Source organism: Lithobates pipiens, unplaced genomic scaffold (assembly GCF_037356315.1).
Source record: "Lithobates pipiens isolate NorthernLeopardFrog02 unplaced genomic scaffold, aLitPip1_a1.2 Scaffold_19, whole genome shotgun sequence".
Taxonomy (NCBI): domain Eukaryota; kingdom Metazoa; phylum Chordata; class Amphibia; order Anura; family Ranidae; genus Lithobates; species Lithobates pipiens.
The window spans coordinates 117740864-117760107 of record NW_027507764.1 but is presented as its reverse complement, the minus strand read 5'-3'; the positions used below and the strand labels follow the sequence as shown (position 1 = coordinate 117760107).

Below are 19244 nucleotides of genomic sequence, written 5' to 3'. Positions count from 1 at the left end.
ACAAGCTCCCTCCTCTCCGGGTACCAAACGTTTAGCGACTCAACAATTTATTAAAGCATCCAGGATGCCTATACTCCCCCTTTAGAAATTGCATCTGACCTAAAAACCCCAATAACCTCAGAGGAATTTCTTGGGGCACTAAAATCCATTAAGTCTGGAAAAGGCCCAGGGCCGAATGGCTACATGCTGTCCTATTATAAAGCTATTCAAGAATCTATGGCCCCGCAGATTCATGGCAGCATATAACTCACTCTGGGACGCCCGCCTAATCTCACTTCTGGCCAATGGCTTCCCCAGGGATTGCGGTGCAGCCCAGATACCATGTGATCACTGTGCGATCACATGTCGCCCAGTAACAAGAGTCAAGAATGGAACCCATGCATAACATCATTGTTTACTGTTGTGTGTTATCAGTGATTGGTCACCAGTAATCACATGGTATCTGGGCCATTCACGGCACTCCTGTACCATGCGATAGCTGTGGGCCAATCATGGCATAGCAGTGATCATCACTGAAACAAGCACTCATAGTGTAAAAAAAAAAAGACTCCCTAATCATCCCCTCCCCTTCTCCAGAGTAATACAGTATCACTATGATGACACTGAACTGCTCCGAATACAGTTTTCAAAAATTAAAGTTAAAAAATGTTTGAAAAATGAAAAAAATGTCATGTACTGTCACCAGTCAGGAAGCCTGATTACCACCACATGAGTCATATGATGATGCTGTACTGAACTGGTAACCATATATGAAAAAAAAAAAAGATTTAATTTCTTAATTTTCCCAAAAAATTGTGACAAAAATTAAAACTTCAAAAAACTTCCAATGCCTCTTACTAAATATCTTAGAATGTCTAGTTTCCCCAAAAAATGGGTCATTTGGGAGATAGTTGTACTGTCCTCGGATTTTAGGGCCTCAAGAAATGAGATGGGCAGATCAATTTTAATATCTATCTATCTAATCTATCTATCTAATCTATCTATCTAATCTATCTATCTAATCTATCTATCTAATCTATCTATCTATATATAATCTCATAGTTTGTAGACTCTATAACTTTCACACAGACTAAATAAGATGCACTAAATAATATACATTATTTTTACCAAAGAAATGTAGCAGACTACATTTTGACCTAAATTTATGAAGAAAGATCATTTGTTTGCATAATTATATAACAGAAACTAAGAAAATTTGTGTTTTTATTTTTTCGTTTTTATATTGCAAAAAAAAACTGGTGATTAAAGTGGTTCTAAAGACTCATTCATAGAATGCATGAAGGTAAAAAACTTTCTGCACATGTGCAGCAGCCCACCCTCTCCCCGAAACTTACCTGAGCCCCATCGCTATTCGGCAATGTGCATGAGAGCCTCGGCTCTCTGGGGACTCCAGATGTCAATCACAGCCAGTGAGCCAAGGAGAAGAAAGAGGGGGCGGGTCCAAGCCGCGGCTATGTGTCTGAATGGACACGCAGAGCCGCAGCTCGGGTGCTCCAACAGCAAGCTGCTTAGGGGCAAGAAGAGGAGGATCGGGGCTGCTCTGTGCAAAATCACTGCATAGAGCAGGTAAGTATGGCGTGTTTGTTATTTTAAAAGGAAAACTCGCCATTAATATCCCTTTAAATAGCAACAAAAGAAATCTCGATTTGTGTGAAAAAAATATAATATACCGTATATACTCGAGTATAGGCCGACCCGAGTATAAGCCGAGGCCCCCAATTTACCCCCAAAAACCTGGGAAACCTATTGACTCGTGTATAAGCCGAGGGTGAGATATGCCTGTCCATCCCTGTGTGTGTGTCCATCCATCCATCCATCCCTGTGTGTGTGTGTGTCCATCCATCCCTGTGTGTGTGTGTCCATCCATCCATCCATCCATCCCTGTGTGTGTGTCCATCCATCCATCCATCCCTGTGTGTGTGTGTGTCCATCCATCCATCCATCCCTGTGTGTGTGTCCATCCATCCATCCATCCCTGTGTGTGTGTCCATCCGTGTGTGTGTGTGTGTGTGGCCTTGTGTGTCCAGCCTACCTGTGTCCTGAGCCTCCGTCCGGTCCCGAGCCTCCGTCCGGTCCCGTCCCGTCCCGAGCCTCCGTCCGGTCCCGTCCCGTCCCGAGCCTCCGTCCGGTCCCGTCCCGAGCCTCCGTCCGGTCCCGTCCCGTCCCGAGACTCCGTCCGGTCCCGTCCCGTCCCGTCCCGAGACTCCGTCCGGTCCCGTCCCGTCCCGAGCCGAGCCTCCGTCCGGTCCCGTCCCAGGATCACCGCTCTTCGTCGGCGCCCATTCCCCTGTTCAAATGCCGCGCCTCCCTGTCTGTGATAGGCGGAACACAATTTCCCAGCAGCCTGTGTTCCGCCTATCACGGACATCGTCTCATCCTCGTCCGTAGTACGAGGATGAGACGATGTCGGTGATAGGCGGAACACAGGCTGCTGGGAAATTCAGTGTTCCGCCTATCACAGGCGAAGGCGGAGCCGGAGGCGCGGCTTTTGAATTATAGAATGGCCGCTGTCTGTCTGCTCGACACGCTGATCGAGCAGGCAGACAGCGATGACTCGAGTATGCCCCGAGGGGGGCACTTTCTCGGCTTATACTCGAGTATATACGGTATACATTTCATTTAGGTAGTGTTGCATGACCAAGCAATTGCCAGTTAAAGTAGCGCAGTGTTGAATAGAAAAAAAATGCTCTGGTCATGAGTCAGGGGGTGAAACTTTCCAGTGGTCAAGTGGTTAAATTTGGTTTAGTTTTTTTCACTTTCACTGATGTGATTTAGGTTCACTTTAATAATGACAGCAATTGAGCATTTGAGAAATACCGACTGTTATGCAAAGTCTTTCTAGTTTTATGTGCATCAGATAAAATAAATCCCTTACTGACATTTAGTTATTAAACTTTCTTCAATCAAATTTTTGTGGGCTAAGATAACCAGTGTTTCAGTGAATGGTGGGCCATGTTTTATGTTTGTTATTTAAGAAGTTTGACTCTTATTGAAATCAAATGTTATTTAATAAATGACAAAGGAGCCATTATTATGTGTAATAGTTTTGTCTGCGGACGCATGCATTGTATTACACGGTTCTCTGAATTCAGCTGACTGTTGGAAGACGTACAATGAGTGTTTTATGTCCTCATGTGTTGCTTGTCTTTTTTTGTCTAGCTGGTGTATATTGGTTTCACTCCTGAGGCAGCTAAGGCAGCTCTCCAACTATTTCAAGGTAACATTGAACTGGCCGCTCAGATGTTGGCTCACCACCAAGGAGTTCTCCCTCCTCACCTCCTGCAAGAGCTGGAAAACTCTTCATCAGCACCCGTGCCTAGCTCCTCGTCCTCGGAGTCTGCAGGTATCACATTCTGTTCTTTAAAATGCACGCTCCTTAGTTAGATTTAACCCCTTTTTTCTGGGTTCTGGATCTTCAGCCGTGTTAATTGGCCGGTATGACATAACTGCTGTGCCTACGCATCCCAGTGTACAGGGCAAATAGTTTGCAAGGAAAAATCTAAGCCCTTGTACACACGGTCGGACATTCCGACGGAAAATGACCGATCAGAACGTGTTATCGGATAATCAGACTGTGTGTGGGCTCCATCGGACTGTTTCCGTCGGAATATCCGACGGACAAAGTTTTAGAGCTGGGCTATAAAACTTTCCGACAACATGATCCGATCGGACTTTATACGATTGTGCGTAGAGAATTACGATCGGACAAAGTGCCATGCATGCTCAGATCAGATTTCTAGACCAAAGCTTTTGGCTACTAGCCTGAATGTAGTCCCGTTGTAACGAAATAACGTCATCACGTTACGTACAATCAAATTTTCCGACAACTTTGTTCGACTGTGTGTATGCAACACAAGTTTCTGACAAAATCCATCGGACAAAATCTGACGGATTTTGTTGTCAGAATGTCCGACCGTGTGTACAAGGGCTCAGAATTCTTTAATGCAGAATAGACGTATGTCTCTTCTGCGCTAAATATAAAAATTACTGTTCTCACATTTTATATTTTTGTGTATTTTGTGCTTTCCACTTTAACCTTGCTGTAATTCTATAACTAATTTGATACCTATATGATTTCTATTTTTGAATATTTTTTTTATAAGCGAAACTAAACTCTTTCAATCAACTATTTTTAATCCTTATGCTGCCAGCCTTAGCTAAATAGATTGAAAAGTATGTTATATTTAATTACATTTTTTTTACTTTTTTGAACATTTCTTCAGTTGCTTCCTGGTTTATAACCTAGGCCAAAATGATGTCGTACATCCCAGGAGTCTTCCTGTGCATTTTATTTCTTTCATCGGGAAAAGGGGCTTTCTGAGCTATGCACACCCTCCTACCTGCATGCCTGAGCTAAGAGCAGATAGATTCCAGGAAGTAAAAAGATACTTCAATTTCCTGTCCTTACACAAGTTGGCAGCAGCTAGAAATTCTAGGGGTGTGTTTTGTAACATGATTTACCAACAAAGTAAAGCATTGGAACATGAATGAATGGGTGAGTTTGCTTTGAATTTTGAAAATGAATTAAATAGCATTTTCAGCAGCGGTCATTATTGGCCGTTTTCATACTAGAGTTTGTAGTGACGCCTTAATTACAGTCCATGTATCTATCTGGTTAATATTTGTATTTTGTTAGAATTTTTACAAAATTAAGTAATCACAAAAAAAAATAGCATTTGTGCTGCTCAGAGACAGTTTAGTTCCACTTTAAGGTCCGATGAAAATGTAATTTGGTACGGTTTTATATATATATATATATATATTTTATACCCTGCTGTTTTGTTTACTATATTTTATACCAAATGTGGCGGACCAGTGAACAAAAATGTAAGAAAAAAAAAAGGGATGATGCAGGTTGACATACCTTTAGCATGAGGCAGGGGAATGATACTGATTGTGGCAGTAATGGATTATAAATAGGGCATTTACTGGCAGAGCTATGTGTTATTAGACATCCATTCATCCTGCTATATTTTTGACAAAAAAAAAAAATCTATTTTAATTATTGTCAGAGGGGACTTGTTTCCAGCACAAGGCAATTCCTGACAGTAGGCTAGCAGGACCTGCCTCCGGGGACTCAGAACAACCAGAAAACCTGTCTGTTTTCTTTGATTGGAGATAAAACCAGCAGTGTACAAAGAATTGGAAAGCTATTCATTTCAGTGGGTCTTTGGATTTGTTGACTTTCTTGTATGTGTGTTAGATTTTCCAAGGCTACTGGACTGAGGACAGGTAGGCTCATCCACCCGGGATGTAGAGGCTATTGACAGTTGAAATTGCATTCCTATTGAGGAAAATTCTTTTTTGGGAGGGCTTCAACCGTTTGTTAGGCATCCATTAAACTCTACATCAGGAAATAATGTCTTTTTTTCTGTGATATCGTTTTAGGAACAAGCTCATCAAGCAACAACAACACTGTTGAGCCGGACATTGACCCTGTGAAGGAGATTCTGGATGATATCCCTGAACATGAGGAGGACTATCTGGACTTAACATTAGAGGAAGAAGAGCTCATTCTTGTTGAGTATCTTTCCTACCTAGAAAAGCTGTAGTTTGAGACTTTACTCAACTACAGTACATTATTAGCAATCAATCCAGATGTTCCTTTTGGTCTCTGACTTGTGCTAGAAACATGACAAATGGAACCTGATTGGTTATAGTTGGCAATATTGACACTTCTGCTTTGACACATGATGTCTTTATTGTCTTTTTAGCACTTTATACAGATGAGTTTGATTTAAATACTGAAAAGATTATTTTTTTTTTAAACATCAGGGTCTCTACCAGTCTGCCAGGTGGTGACCTAGAGGCCCAAGTGAATATCATATGGTGCACCACATCCCATACTAGAAATGAAAACATTAGGAGAATTAAGTGCGGATTTTATAGGCACCATAAGGATCACAACCAACTTAAAATACAATAGATTTATTGAGTAACAATATTAAAAACGGCCAACGTTCTGTCTTCAAAGACTAAATGGAGAGAGGAACTCCCTGTGTACATCACAAACAAATGTTCTTTGTAATGAATGTAAATGATAAAACTATGTAAGGAGTTCCACCATCCTTGTTCTCTACATGTTTTGAGGCTTCCCCCTTTAGGAGAAAATGAAGATTAGAATACATCGGATCTTTATATATGGAATTACAAAACACATAACATCGAGTCCATAATTACACACTGAATGTGGAACTTGCTAAAACTATATGTAACAATCACATGACACTAGTAACTTACCCGTAGCATTTGATTAATTGTAGGAATATCCTGCCTCTGTTCTCCCACGCTCGCCCTGGGATTAGCGATACAGCAGTGACACCATCCCATTGATTGTTACACACAGAGTTTTAGTAAGTTCCACGTTCATTATGTAATTATGGACTTGATGTTATGATAATTTGTTTTGTTATTCTTTGTATTTATGTCTAGATCCAAATTTTCTTGTCTTCATTTCCTCCTAAAGAAGCAGGAAGCCACGAAACAGGACAAGGATGGTGGAACACCCTACCTATTTATTATCATTGGTATTCATTACAAAGAGCATTTCTTTGTGATGTACACAGGGAGTTCCTTTCTCCATTTAGTCATTTAGAAGACAGAACGTTCGCTGTTTTTAATATCTATATCTTTGGTATTGTTGCCTAAAGTGAATCTCAAGTTGTGTTTGCGTTTATTAAAAGTCAGCAGCTACAAAAAGTGTGATAGCCACACACACACACACACACACACACACACACACACACACACACACACACACACCTGTCCCAAGAGCCAGCGATGTGGTCACCCGAGCAGTCACTGTTCTCCCTCTCCTCTCTCCGGTGCTGTTATTTCTACTGTGGGCACCCGGTCGTGACAGCTTGCGGCATCACAGCCAGATGTGACTGCGCATGTGCGACTCATGCTGTGCCTACTGAATGGTCTGGTCGTTTTCTGGGACCAATGACGTGGCCCAGAAGACTGCAGGGAGGGAGGGGGAGAGAAGAATTTCCACTCTGATTGCGAAAAGTTGAAGCGGGTACCTGTCAAAACTAGGTACTGCCCCCACCAAAAAAATGAGACATGCCAAATGTGGCAGGGGAGGAGCGCTTAAAGCGGAACTTTCCCTTTTGGTGGAGGTACCTATCAAGTCCACACCTAATTTCCCAGTTAATTTGATTTAAATACTGGTAAAGGTACTGTTGTGCTGTAAAAAAATAAAAACGCTCAGCATTCTAGAGAGCAAAACAAATGTTAAGGGCAACTTTGTGAAACACCAATGCTACTTGTGGGATAATATATATTTTTTGTAAGTTTTGTTATTATTTATTAATAATCAAAAAAATTATCAATTTACTGTATGTTCATATGCTCAGGATGCATATTTTATAAAATGTAACACCAGCAATTAAACTGTCAGATGTGTGGGAAATGTTTGAATTCATTTTGGATGGTACAGATTTTTCTTCTTCCAGTGACCTTGTATTCTGCACCAGTTCAAGCCAAGAGAAAGACAATTTTTTTTATTGCTGTACCATGGATACATTTGTCAGAAAACAGCACATTGTTTTAATAATAAGCTTAAAAACTAGAATTTTGCATCTAGGGGAGCGCACATCCTTCTGCACCTTGCCATTGGGACTTTGTACTCTAACCTGACCCTAACTAATTGTGGCTATTCTGCACCTTAGCAACCAATGACTTCTTAGCTTTGGCAACATTTGCAATAGATCCTTTTTATCTTATCCAAAGTTTAATTAGGACTCTTTTTTTTTTTTTTTTTTTTTTTTTTTTTTTTACTTGTGTTGCCTGGTCTGCTCAGGGTCTTCTGTCTAGAAAAGTATCGGTACTGAGACATGGATGGATGACATTTTATTATATTTCAGCTTGCCAATTATTAGATGGCTGCATTTGTTTTCTTTTTTAGGCTTTCTTTCCTTTATTTTCGCCTGGTGAACCAGCCGGTAAGTCTGTTATTTTTTAACAGACCAAGCACTCCTGCAGAGATAGCCGTTAGAGGTTTGAGACAAACTATTTACCACTAACAGGGGTGCTTACAATGATTGGCTTTTATTTATATAAAAACTTTATCCCAAAAATAAACAAAATGGTTTGCTGTAACTGCTTAAAAAGTGTTAGCTTGAGTTTGGCTTAAATTGGTTAGTATGTATAAGGGTATATTCACACCAGCTGCTGCGTTACAACACCGTGCCTGGTGTGTGCCTGGTGTGTGTGTGTGCCTGGTGTGTGTGTGTGCCTGGTGTGTGTGTGCCTGGTGTGTGCCTGGTGTGTGCCTGGTGTGTGCCTGGTGTGTGCCTGGTGTGTGTGTGTGTGTGTGTGTGTGGTGAGGCCCAGCCAGATCAGCACACCAAGCTGTTCACTTTTTCCTTTAAACAAACTTTATTGAAATGTCACGCAGACAGATCATAAAGTTTAGTTGGCCGTCGTGCAGTGTAAGGCTGTGGTTTGCCTTTCACTGAAAATAAGTATTTTACAGTACTTTATTTCAGCACACACCATCGCAATGCAGTGGTCTAAACATTTTTTAGCTTGATCTTATGATAGTTATCTACTCAAAAATCCAGCAAACACTTGTTTTGCGGTTTCTAAAGACAATGTTTCCGCATATCAAAATCGGATTTGGAAAAAAAAAATTTATTTAGAATTGTAGACCGAGGTCTATCAAAAACGTGATAAGCACATTAATTTGTATTAGTCAGTTTTTAGTCTTTCAAGTTCACCCCTTTATATTCTCTAATAAAAAGTTGTATGTTGGCTTTGAAGACATGGGCCGTTTCCGTAGTTATGCCCAATCTTTGGTCACTAAAGGGAGATTCATGGGTTTAAAAAAAAAAGGAAAAAAAATCCACATACCTCCCTGCTGCAGCATTGGTCTGATGCTGCAGCTGTCCCCACTGACGGCTGACTCTGTGTCACAGGAGAGCACAAGTGCCCCAGAGGAGAAGTGTGACCAAAAAAGTAGTAAACTTAGGATGGGTTTCCATGTTATTAACTGTAGACATGTGACTTTTTTAACAGCCATTGTAATGCTGGTTTCACACCCTCGATGTTTACCGATTGCTGCACTGCCAACTGCTGTTTGGGTATGTGGTGCACGATCCCTATGCTCTCGTCTCAACATTCCTTACCAGAAGTTTCCTCCATGGATTCAGGCTTAGGAACAGACACCGTATAACAAGACCAATTTTGTAAAAACGAGAACAAAGAATTTAGAAAATATATGTACGGTGAAGTAGCCATGTTATGATTGGGTTCAGGGATGGCATTGTATTCTATACGCTTGTGGATTATAAATAGAGAAAACTACCTGATATAAGATCTGAAACCCCCATGCTTCCCTTCTCTGTGTTTACTACTCCTACAAAAATGAGAAAGAGACCATTTATAATAACTATTAAAGGGGACCTATCTCTAGCAGTTTATTTAAAAGCAGGAGATGAGATATCCTGACAGAGAGGATCCTTTTTCTTCCTCCTTGCATCCCAAAATGATTTTGTGTTGTTGCATACTGGGGTGTATGGTAAAGCAGACTTCACATGAGACCCTGAGTGCAGTGATTTGGGTGCCAGGTCTTCAGAAGTCTCGGAGTAAGGTGATGACTTTTTCTGGACCTGCTTCCTATAACTCTACAGTACGTGGGACATTTAATGGCTGATTTCCCTTATGCACTTGTATGCCTGCACACTGTGAGTGGATTTTGCATCCAGAAAAAATGACAGAAATAGAAGTGATATATTGATTTTGGCTCATGAGCAGGAAATGCCATACAAGTTACATGTATCTATTTTTCAGAAATATGAAAGAGCATTTACTATAGGGTCAGTAAAGTGAATTATTTTGTTATGGGTGGATCCTAGAGAGATGGATTATCAGCCTGTTTGTCATTCAAGTATTCCACTAGTTTTCCCACTTTCCACCTCAGCTCTTACCCACTTCAAAGGCTCATGTTTTCCTAATTTAGTCTCTCTGATATCATATAAATGAAAATCCAGAAGCGAGAATGGGATCCCTCCATAAATGACATTGCAGGTGGTCAGCGCTGTGACCTTTATTGCAGAGACCCTTCCTTCCCAAATCCATACCCAAAAAATTAAACATTGGATCCCTCATCATTTGCAGAAACATGTTTTGGGTAGACTGACCATTTTATTTCATCAAAAAGTTTTTGTTTTGTTTTTTTAATTATATTTTTGACTAGTTGAATGTTCTGCTCATACATATGTTTTACAATAGCATTCACATGATCTGTACGAATTCTATATTTAAGTCTATTTTCATTGTATGCTTTCTTATATTTATTCATATAGAATATTGCCTCAACTGCCCATTTTTTGAATACAGCATATCAATGTTCAGATGTTATAACTTGTCCAGAAGATTTTCTTGTGCCCAATTCTGCTCAGTCCGTAGACTTTGACCATGGTTGTACAACACATGGCTTACAACAAACCAGCCAACCAGTCTTGTTAATAAAAGAAGAATTTCGGACCACACCTGGAATTCTTATCATGATGATTCATTGCATTCGATGATCCAACCCCAAACTGGCTTCTCCTTTTTAAAGTGTTGCATCCCATAAGGAGCATTGTTACTTGTTCTATGCCCTTTATGAGTGGAACATGACGGAGGGAGGTGTCAGTGTGCAGCTGGATCATCTGTTGCAATTAATTGTCATGAGCAAGGATGTCGTCGTGCTGTCTTCCTTTCCTGTTCAGATGTAATCACTGATATTCTCTAGCTATAAACAGTTTATATAAAGGCTGTGAAACTAAATGACCTCTAGCCATTCTAAAAAAAAAGTCAGCTTTAGAAGTGGTGTAAAAATTAATTTAAGGACGATAACCAGGACAAATATTGAATACTGTCTGTGTACTACCATGGTGCAAGTAGACTTAAAGCGCACAACTGCTTTGAGCATTTAGTCAAAGCTTATAAAACGATGAACAACGCACAATAAAGGTACGATCCTGTTCAGTTGGGTGAGCAGCTGTATCTGTTAGACAGAGCTTCTCACTTGCCTTTGGTGATCCAAAAATGTACAGATATGTGTAGCTCTATACATTAGCTAGAGCATTTTGCTGTGTTCAAATGACAGCTGCATACATCATTGAGCCCGCCAAGAAATGTGCTTCTTCTTTTCCACACAGTTCCTAGTATGACCTTCAACCTACCTTCTCTGCTGTTTGAGCTTCAGGTGAACATAGGTTTATTAAATCGGCCTACTGCTTCCTCCATCTTGTCATGACTCTGCATTAGAGTTCCCACTCTACTTCATGGCCATTGTGGGGCTCACTGCAGCCGCTGGATTTTTCTTTACGTTCCAGAAGAAAGAGGGAAAATCCAACCTTTGGTGCCCACCTAAAACTAAAATATTTGTTTTGGCTTGATATAACAGACGGGGCACATTTGCATGGGTGCGCAGCCCTTTGTATCAGCCAGAGCTGTATGTATATTTTTCTTTCCACCAATGAGCTGCAAGCAGAGTCTATAAAAAGTTAATTGGTGCACTTTGGCTTTATGGTTTCCTTTGCACAGCTAAGTTTGATAGGCGTGCAGACGTACCTGTCAAACTAGGCTGTGCAGGTGAGTCTGTACAGCCAATGTGTACCCATTCTCTTTCTATAGGCTACCCCCATGCAGCTCGATGGTGGAAAGGAACGTAAACAAACAACTCTGGATGCTGCCTAGGGCTGAGTGCTTATGTGAATGAGCCCTTAAAATGTACTTGTTACCCATACACAATGCAGTCAGCCATTTTAAGTTTTCACTGCTTGTCCATTGACTAGGAATTAGAAACATTACTGTGACTTCAGGATTTTATCAGATTCATCACACTAGGATGTCATTGGTTTGTGGTGAACTGGTTGCCTGAACAGTGTCTGGGGTGGAAGGTACACATTTAAGTGCCTTATGCATGAAAAAGTTTTGCTAATGTACTTTTTCTTGTTTTAGACAAATGCCTGCACAAGTGTTGTGATGAATTGCTGTTAAAACAAAAAACGAAATTATTTGTATCTAAAACATTTTTTTAACACTTTGCAAATTGAAATAATTAAGCAAGTCTGTCTGTGCCAAATCTTTTCTCAGAAACTTTCTTGAATTTAGATATGTGTTTTCCTACTTATCAAGGTATTAAAGTGGTAGTAAACCACAGCATTACAAAAAAAAAATCCCCTGCAATGCAATGGCATAATGTGCTAGTATGTGTCACATACTAGCACATTATGAGATGCTTAGCTTGGAACAAAGCCCTCCAGCGACACGCTGTCACTGCTTCCTTCTTCCCCTGGTCTTCCTTCCAGGTTTGCGCACTGCGGGTGTATGGGTGGCAGGGGCAGCGGTGACATCATGCATGCGTGCGTCATCGACTGTGGCACGGAACTCTGAAGGTTCTGCACGGTATGCCAGACCTTCAGAGCGCATGCGTCGTGACATCATTGGCTGCATTCAGTGTGACAATCTCCTAAACACTGCAATTTCGGGAGATATTCACTGTACCTATAGGTAAGCCTTATTATAGGCTTGCCTGTAGGTTTAACTTAAGAAATATTACTTTACTACCACTTTAAGAAGTAAAGATTTTATTTGGAAATCGGAAAACAGCAAGTTTTTAGTGAAAGGTAGTTGAGTTGGTAGATACTTTTGTCTGTTGTTCTTCCATTAACAATGCATGATCAGACTGTATTTTATGATGGCTGATGTTAACATCAAATTGCTGAATAAACAATTATATTCCACTGTCTTGTCATGTTTATTTCTTAATTCAATTAACTTTGTAATGTTTATGCTAAGTCATTCCACAGATACTTTAGGAAACAGACTTTGTACTTAATTGTAAGAAGCAGTTATTTTTTTTTTCATAGAAACAAACATGAATTGAGAACTATAGCACCACGCCATACTATTCAAGTCAAAAAAACTATTTTCATGGTTGATTGTTTGCAAAGCCAACTTTTTCTGCGGCCACAACTCCACCCCGTCAGGGCTTAAGGTCGGGTTCACACTGGTACGACACAACTGTTGTACAACTGTCATCCTACTTTGCCCTACAACATCGGTCCTACTTAGATTCAACTTGAATGAACAGAATACGATTTTGCGATAGTCCAACTTTGTCCTTTGACCCATCAAAACAATCCCATTGTGACATAAATTCCCTTTACTGCTGCTGTAATCGCTGTGTTAGATGGTTACAACGAGTATCCGACTTCAGTGCTATTGAATGGGCTGAAAACGGTCCAAAGTCGGACCAAAGTAGTCCAGGAACCTTTTCAAAAGTTAGTCTGACTTGTGTCAGACCAGTTAAGATGGCTCTCATAGGGAACCATTGATTTGTACACGTCATGTGGCATGCTCCAAAAGTCTGAGCGTATGTCCCACCAGTGTGAACCGGGCCTAAGTAGGTGAAACAGATACAATGTTTGTGGACTTATTGATCCAGCTGTTGTCAGATGCTGAGCATATTCTTTACAATACCATCCCAATACTAATTGATGTGACCACATACAATATCTCAGTTTTATGTTCCCAAGCCCTAATGAAGGGGATGGATTTTTGGCTTCAAATATTTTGGCTTTGCAAAGAATCTGCCATTGGATTAAACCTGAATTTGGACTTGAGTATTATGGTGTTATGCTTCAATTCTACATTTACCTATAGTTATCATAACCCAAGGTGATGGTGGAAGCCCTTTGGCGTGCAGAAGTTGCCAGCCCAATTTTCAATACACCATGGCCATACTATAGATGACAACAATAATATTAAACAAAAATATGAAGATACCAGAGGGTCCTAGCACCATGACACAAATGTGGTTATGGCTGACCTCTCTTACTGAAATACTTGGCTGTAATGCTGATGGCTTCAGCATTTTCACAGACCCTGCCCCAAAGCATGTATACAGATTCCTTTCCTTGATTTTAATAGACTACTTGCTGTTTCAGGTCTAGTCAGTCCAAATTCTCTCTTGACAAGTGTACTTAATGAGTAGGGAACCTTACCCACAAAATGTCCTTATTACTGTTTTGGTCCCATCTCCAAATAGCTATATTAACCCAGTTCTTGCTCTGAGACAGTGCTTACATGCCTCCACCCGCTTTTGAATCGGATTTCCACACCTGCACTATTTAGGTGCCATAGGCTTTCATTTAGCCGCTGGTAGACAAATAGCAGTCACTCTCTGTACCAGCCTCATAGAAGCCTATGTTGCCTAACTACGCAGACTGCAAAGATCTTATAATGCCGTAGGCCTCATAGGTAGAGCTAGGTAACTATAGCAATTTATGGAGGTGGGCTAGTTGTAAAAGTTCTGTACAATACAGGATAAATGGTGCTTACATTTTAGATGTTCTGTTCCTTTGCAATGTACCTGACCTATGCACAATGGAGCCAAAGTATGTTGTGGTCTGAACTAATATTCAGGACTTCATAACCTATCAATTTATGATGGTCTTTGTGGGTTCCTATCCATACGTACAGTACAAGTACCTCCACTTGTACTTCACATATGTCATGACCAGATGCTCTTCATGGCTGCCACCATGAGTCTCGGTGAAGGAGACTGGGCTTGGTGAGGAGACTTTCGAGCACTAGACAGATGTGGCATTCAGCAGGAGCATAAACATGAATGTGTGTTGTGTAGCATTTCAGACAAGTTTCAGTATTCTAATAATTGATTTACACCCAAGAGGGCATAAGTGTCTGCAGCAATAATTCCAGAGGTTGCAAAATGCACAATTACACTTTTTTTTAACTTTATATTTACTGGTCTGCTAACATTTTATGTAACTCATTTGATTACACATAAGGGGGAACTAAGTAAGTTTTCTGAATCATTATAATGGTGGTGGAAATTGTCAGAACTGGCATGGACCACATTAACAGAGCAGATATACCTATGCACCAGATTAACAGAGGGAATACAGCATTTTTCCATATAGAAAACTGCCACAGATTCCTGCCAGGTGTGACCTGTTATACAGGATGTGAGTTGGCAGCAGGCTGCTCACATCCCATTTCTGCTCATGCAGTGATTACACTTGAAAGACCCTCATCAAAGAAAAAGGCAGACTTCTCCTTGCTCCTGATCTGGGATCTCCAGCCCTACTATACTTATACTGTACTTGCAGCCAATCTGCTAGTAGTACACCACCATATGATTTTAGCAGGCAATTTCCCTACCCCAGTTGCTGAACCGTAAAAAGAAATTCGGTCCCAGCTATCCACATGCTTGGCGTCTAAATGCTAGCTTGGCCAAATTGTTAGCACTGCAACCACTGCCTTTTCAGCTGGTAGAGACTGCCCCCTTTTGTGAATTTGTGGAATGTGCTGTACCTCAGTGGCAGATTCCAAAATGCCATTTCTTTTCATGGAAGGCCATTCCGGCTCTCTACTGGCATGTGGAAGACGACACTTTGGCCTCGTTGTACAGAGAGGTCAGCAGTTGGGTGCATTTTACCATTGACTCCTGGTCCAGCAGGCATGGGCAGGGATGTTACCTTTCCTTCACGGAACACTGGGTAACTCTGCTGGCAGCTGGGAAGGATGCAGGACAGGGTTCAGTATTGTTGGAGTTTTGTTCCGCCACCAAATTCCTAGTGGTGATTCTGCCACAGCTCTCCCCTCCACCCCCTCCTCTTCTTCTTTCTCTATGACCTTCTGCAGATTTGTCCTCTGAATCAGCGGTGCTCCGTAAGCATTCAAGGGGCTATGCAAGCAGTCAGGCTAAAAGATGCCATGTGATGCTTGAGTTGGTCTACCTAGGTAGCGCACAGGAGCCACACTAGGGACGAAAAGTGAGGTAGAGAAAATAGATATGGCGCTATACCTTTTTGAACTCACTAAATATAAATGTCATAGAAATGTACAGATTTTTCAGCTTGCTGGCTAATGGTTTTAAACTCTAAAAAATCCTGAATGATAAACCCAATAAATAATATATCAGTCAATATTAAATTGTGAATACAAAAATGAATATAAATTTTCCAGCGTGCTGGTTAATAAATTAATATAATATAAAAATAAGGGTGAAAATAGGAATAGGAATAAAAAATAATGTGAATTACACAATAAATGAATTAGATGCCTAAAATAAATGATGCTATGTATACTAAACTCAATCTATAATCAACAGTGAAACTTTAAAAATATGCTAAAAAATACTCAATGTGCCTGTGGTGATGGCGTAACCAAGAGCTTTGGTATACAAATTCAATCAAATAACCATAAAGCAAAAACCAAAAAATTCAAATTTGTACAATTGTGAAACACAAGTGAAAAAAATGAAATATGAAAAGTGCAACAAATATATACACACTGTGTTAAGTTTCGAAAAATTCCCAATTGTAGATATGAAAACACACTAGGGACGATCCCCCTGAGGAAGACACGTGGTTAGCCATGTGTCGTCACATGTTTGAGCAAGCTACTGGCAAACACAAGGCGTGAAGCTACTTTTGGAGAGGTTTTTGATACTAAATGTTTTTATAATTTGGTGCGCTGGAAGCACCTACAAAATGCGTGTACCCTGATGTTTTTTTTTCTAAATAAATGTATAATCAAACGATAATGAACTATCCAGCCTCTTTCTTATTTTAACATTGAGGATATCGTCTTTGGATTTTCCTGTGAGATCCTGCTGAGCCTATCTTTACTCCCAGGATAAGGACCAAACTTAATTGTGTGCTGATATTATTTGAGGTGAGCACAGTCACACAGGGGGGGAGCACGTGTGCAAAGTCATGCTCTTTTAAACCAGGATTTTTCATCACAGGAGTCACTTTATGGAACATCATGGTATACATACACTTACATTTTTGTGGATTTGAATATGATTGAGAACAACGTTTTTTGGACACTTGATACTAATGGAAAGATTTTTTCCTGTGAACTTGTTTGATACACAAATTTTATTTTATTTGTACAGTTTTGATTTTTTTCTTCTTTAATATGTATTTGATGATATTGTTTATAATAGTACCCTTACAGCATCAAGGTTATCACATAGCGCTGCATTTTCTTAAAAAAAATTTTAATACATTTTCTCACATATTATGGGATTGTGATTAATGCTTAGCAGCTTTGAATTGGCACTTTATTCACTTTCATAAAGATTGTTTTCATCACACCTGAAGCTAATTGTAGCCTTGGCTTATCTTAGGGTAGCTTCAGCCAGGAATGGTTCTATGCGACAATGGCACCAACCTTCTCTCTGCCCTTCGTCAGGGAACTTGACCCATGTTTGGCACATGTCCTGAATTTGGTGGTGCAGTGGTTCTTGAGCAGGTACCCAGGCTTGCGGGACCTCCTGAGGCAGGCCAGAATAGTCTGTGGTCATTTCCGCCGGTCATACAATGCCAGTGCTTGGCTGGCTGACATTCAAAGGGAATACAACCTGCCCACCAACTGCCTCATTTGTCACATGCCCACCAGGTGGAACTCAACGTTGACAATGTTCTGGTGGCTAAACACAGCAGAGGGACATCAATGAGTACCTATTCGAGCATGGCACCAGGACAGAGTCAGGGGAGCTTGGCTTCTTTTCGCCATGCCAGTGGGTACTGATCAAGGATGCATACACTGTCCTGTCACCATTTGAGGAGGCCACAAGGATGGTGAGCAGCAACAATGCATGCATCAGTGACACTGTCCCTCTAGTCTTCCCGCTGGAGCACAAGGTTTGTGGAATCATGGACAGGGCACTTGATGCAGAACAGCGGGAGGAAGAGGACTTCCTTACCTCTCAAGGCCCCCTTTTATCCAGATAGCATTCCTGCGAGCCTGCCAAATACACAGGAAGAAGAGGAGGAAGATTGTGTCAGCATGGATGTAGAGGATAACACTCAGCAGCAGTCTTCAAGGGATGTTTTTCAGTCCCCAGAAACCCAAGGAGTTGTACGTGGCTGGGAGGAGGTAGTTACGGATCATGTGATCCTTAGTGACCCAGAGGACTCAGAATTGAATACCGCTGCAAATTTGCGCTGCATGGCCTCCCTGATTCTGCAAAGCCTGCAAAAGGACCCAAGGATTCGTGGTATCAAGGAAGAGGGATCATTACTGGCTGGTAACCTTTCTTGATCCACGTTACAAGGGTAAGGTTGCAGAATTCATCCTGCCTTCGCAGAAGGATCAGAGGATGGAACATCTTCAGGAGGTCTTGAAGAAAGGTTTGTGCAATGCATTTCCACACCCTGGGAGGTTACAATTTCCTGGTGCTGGATAACGTGTTGCTGAGGCTTCGTTCAGTCAGAGGAAGAGCGGTGGAGAAGGTGTCCGACTGACCAATGCCTTTAAACAATTTTTCAGTCCTCAGCACCAAGGTCTGATCGGTTAAAGCAACCATCTCCAGCGCCTGCATTACATGGGGCAAGAGCAGACTTGGAGACCTTTCCAACAGAGCATACACTGGGTTACTGGGTTTTGCGGATGGACCACTGACCAGAACCTGCTCAATATGCAACTGAGCTACTGGCCTGTCCTGCATCCAGCATGCTTTCTGAACACACATTCAGTGCTTCTGGAGGGTTTGTAAAGGATCAAAAAGTGCGCCTGACTCCATTCATAAAAATGAATCAGTCTTGGATCAGCAGCTATCAAGCACCTGATGCTGATGTAACTGATTGAATTTGCTATGGATGTGGGATCCCTTGAAGACTGCCTATGCTGACTATCCTTTTCCTCCTCAATCTTGATAATGCTAGCTCACAACAATATATTTGGTTTAGGACACCACCACCCAAGGCCCAATTTTTTTTATGCCCCTGTTTAATGGGGAGTTGTAATTAAAAATTTTTGATACAATATTTCAACACATGGCCCATTCTTGCACCCAATAAGAGTATCTGCGAGGGGTTACAGTGTTGTGGCACCACCACCCAAGGCCCAATTTGTCTGCCCCTGTTTAGCAGGGACATGTAATTACAATTCTTGATATAATATTTCACAACAGGGCCCCTTCCTGTGCCCAACAAGAGTAACTGTGAGGGCTTACAATGTTGTGGCACCTCCACCGCCAAAGGCCCAATTTTTCTGCCCCTGTTTAAGATGGGCATATAATTACAATTTCTGATATAGTATTTCACAGCAGGGCCAGTTCCTGTGCCCACCAATAGAAACTGTGAGGGCTTACAGTGTTCTGGTACCACAAGTACCTAAGGACAAATTTTCTGCACAGTATATAGGGCAGGCCATATAGTATATATATACTGCTGTTCAGAGTATATAGTGCCTGGGGGCCTTGGGGA

At 41.2% G+C, this 19244-nt stretch overlaps 1 protein-coding gene across 1 annotated transcript in view; it reads left to right on the top strand.

Moving 5' to 3' along the window:
- NUB1 (negative regulator of ubiquitin like proteins 1) overlaps window positions 1-12740 on the top strand; it is a 96318-nt gene extending 83578 nt beyond the window's left edge. Inside the window, exons 14-15 of the mRNA XM_077491186.1 lie at window positions 3160-3343; window positions 5389-12740. Coding sequence (XP_077347312.1) covers window positions 3160-3343; window positions 5389-5552 — 348 coding nt within the window. The 3' untranslated portion in view covers window positions 5553-12740. The remainder of the gene's footprint in view (window positions 1-3159; window positions 3344-5388) is intronic.
- Window positions 12741-19244: the final 6504 nt, after the last annotated feature.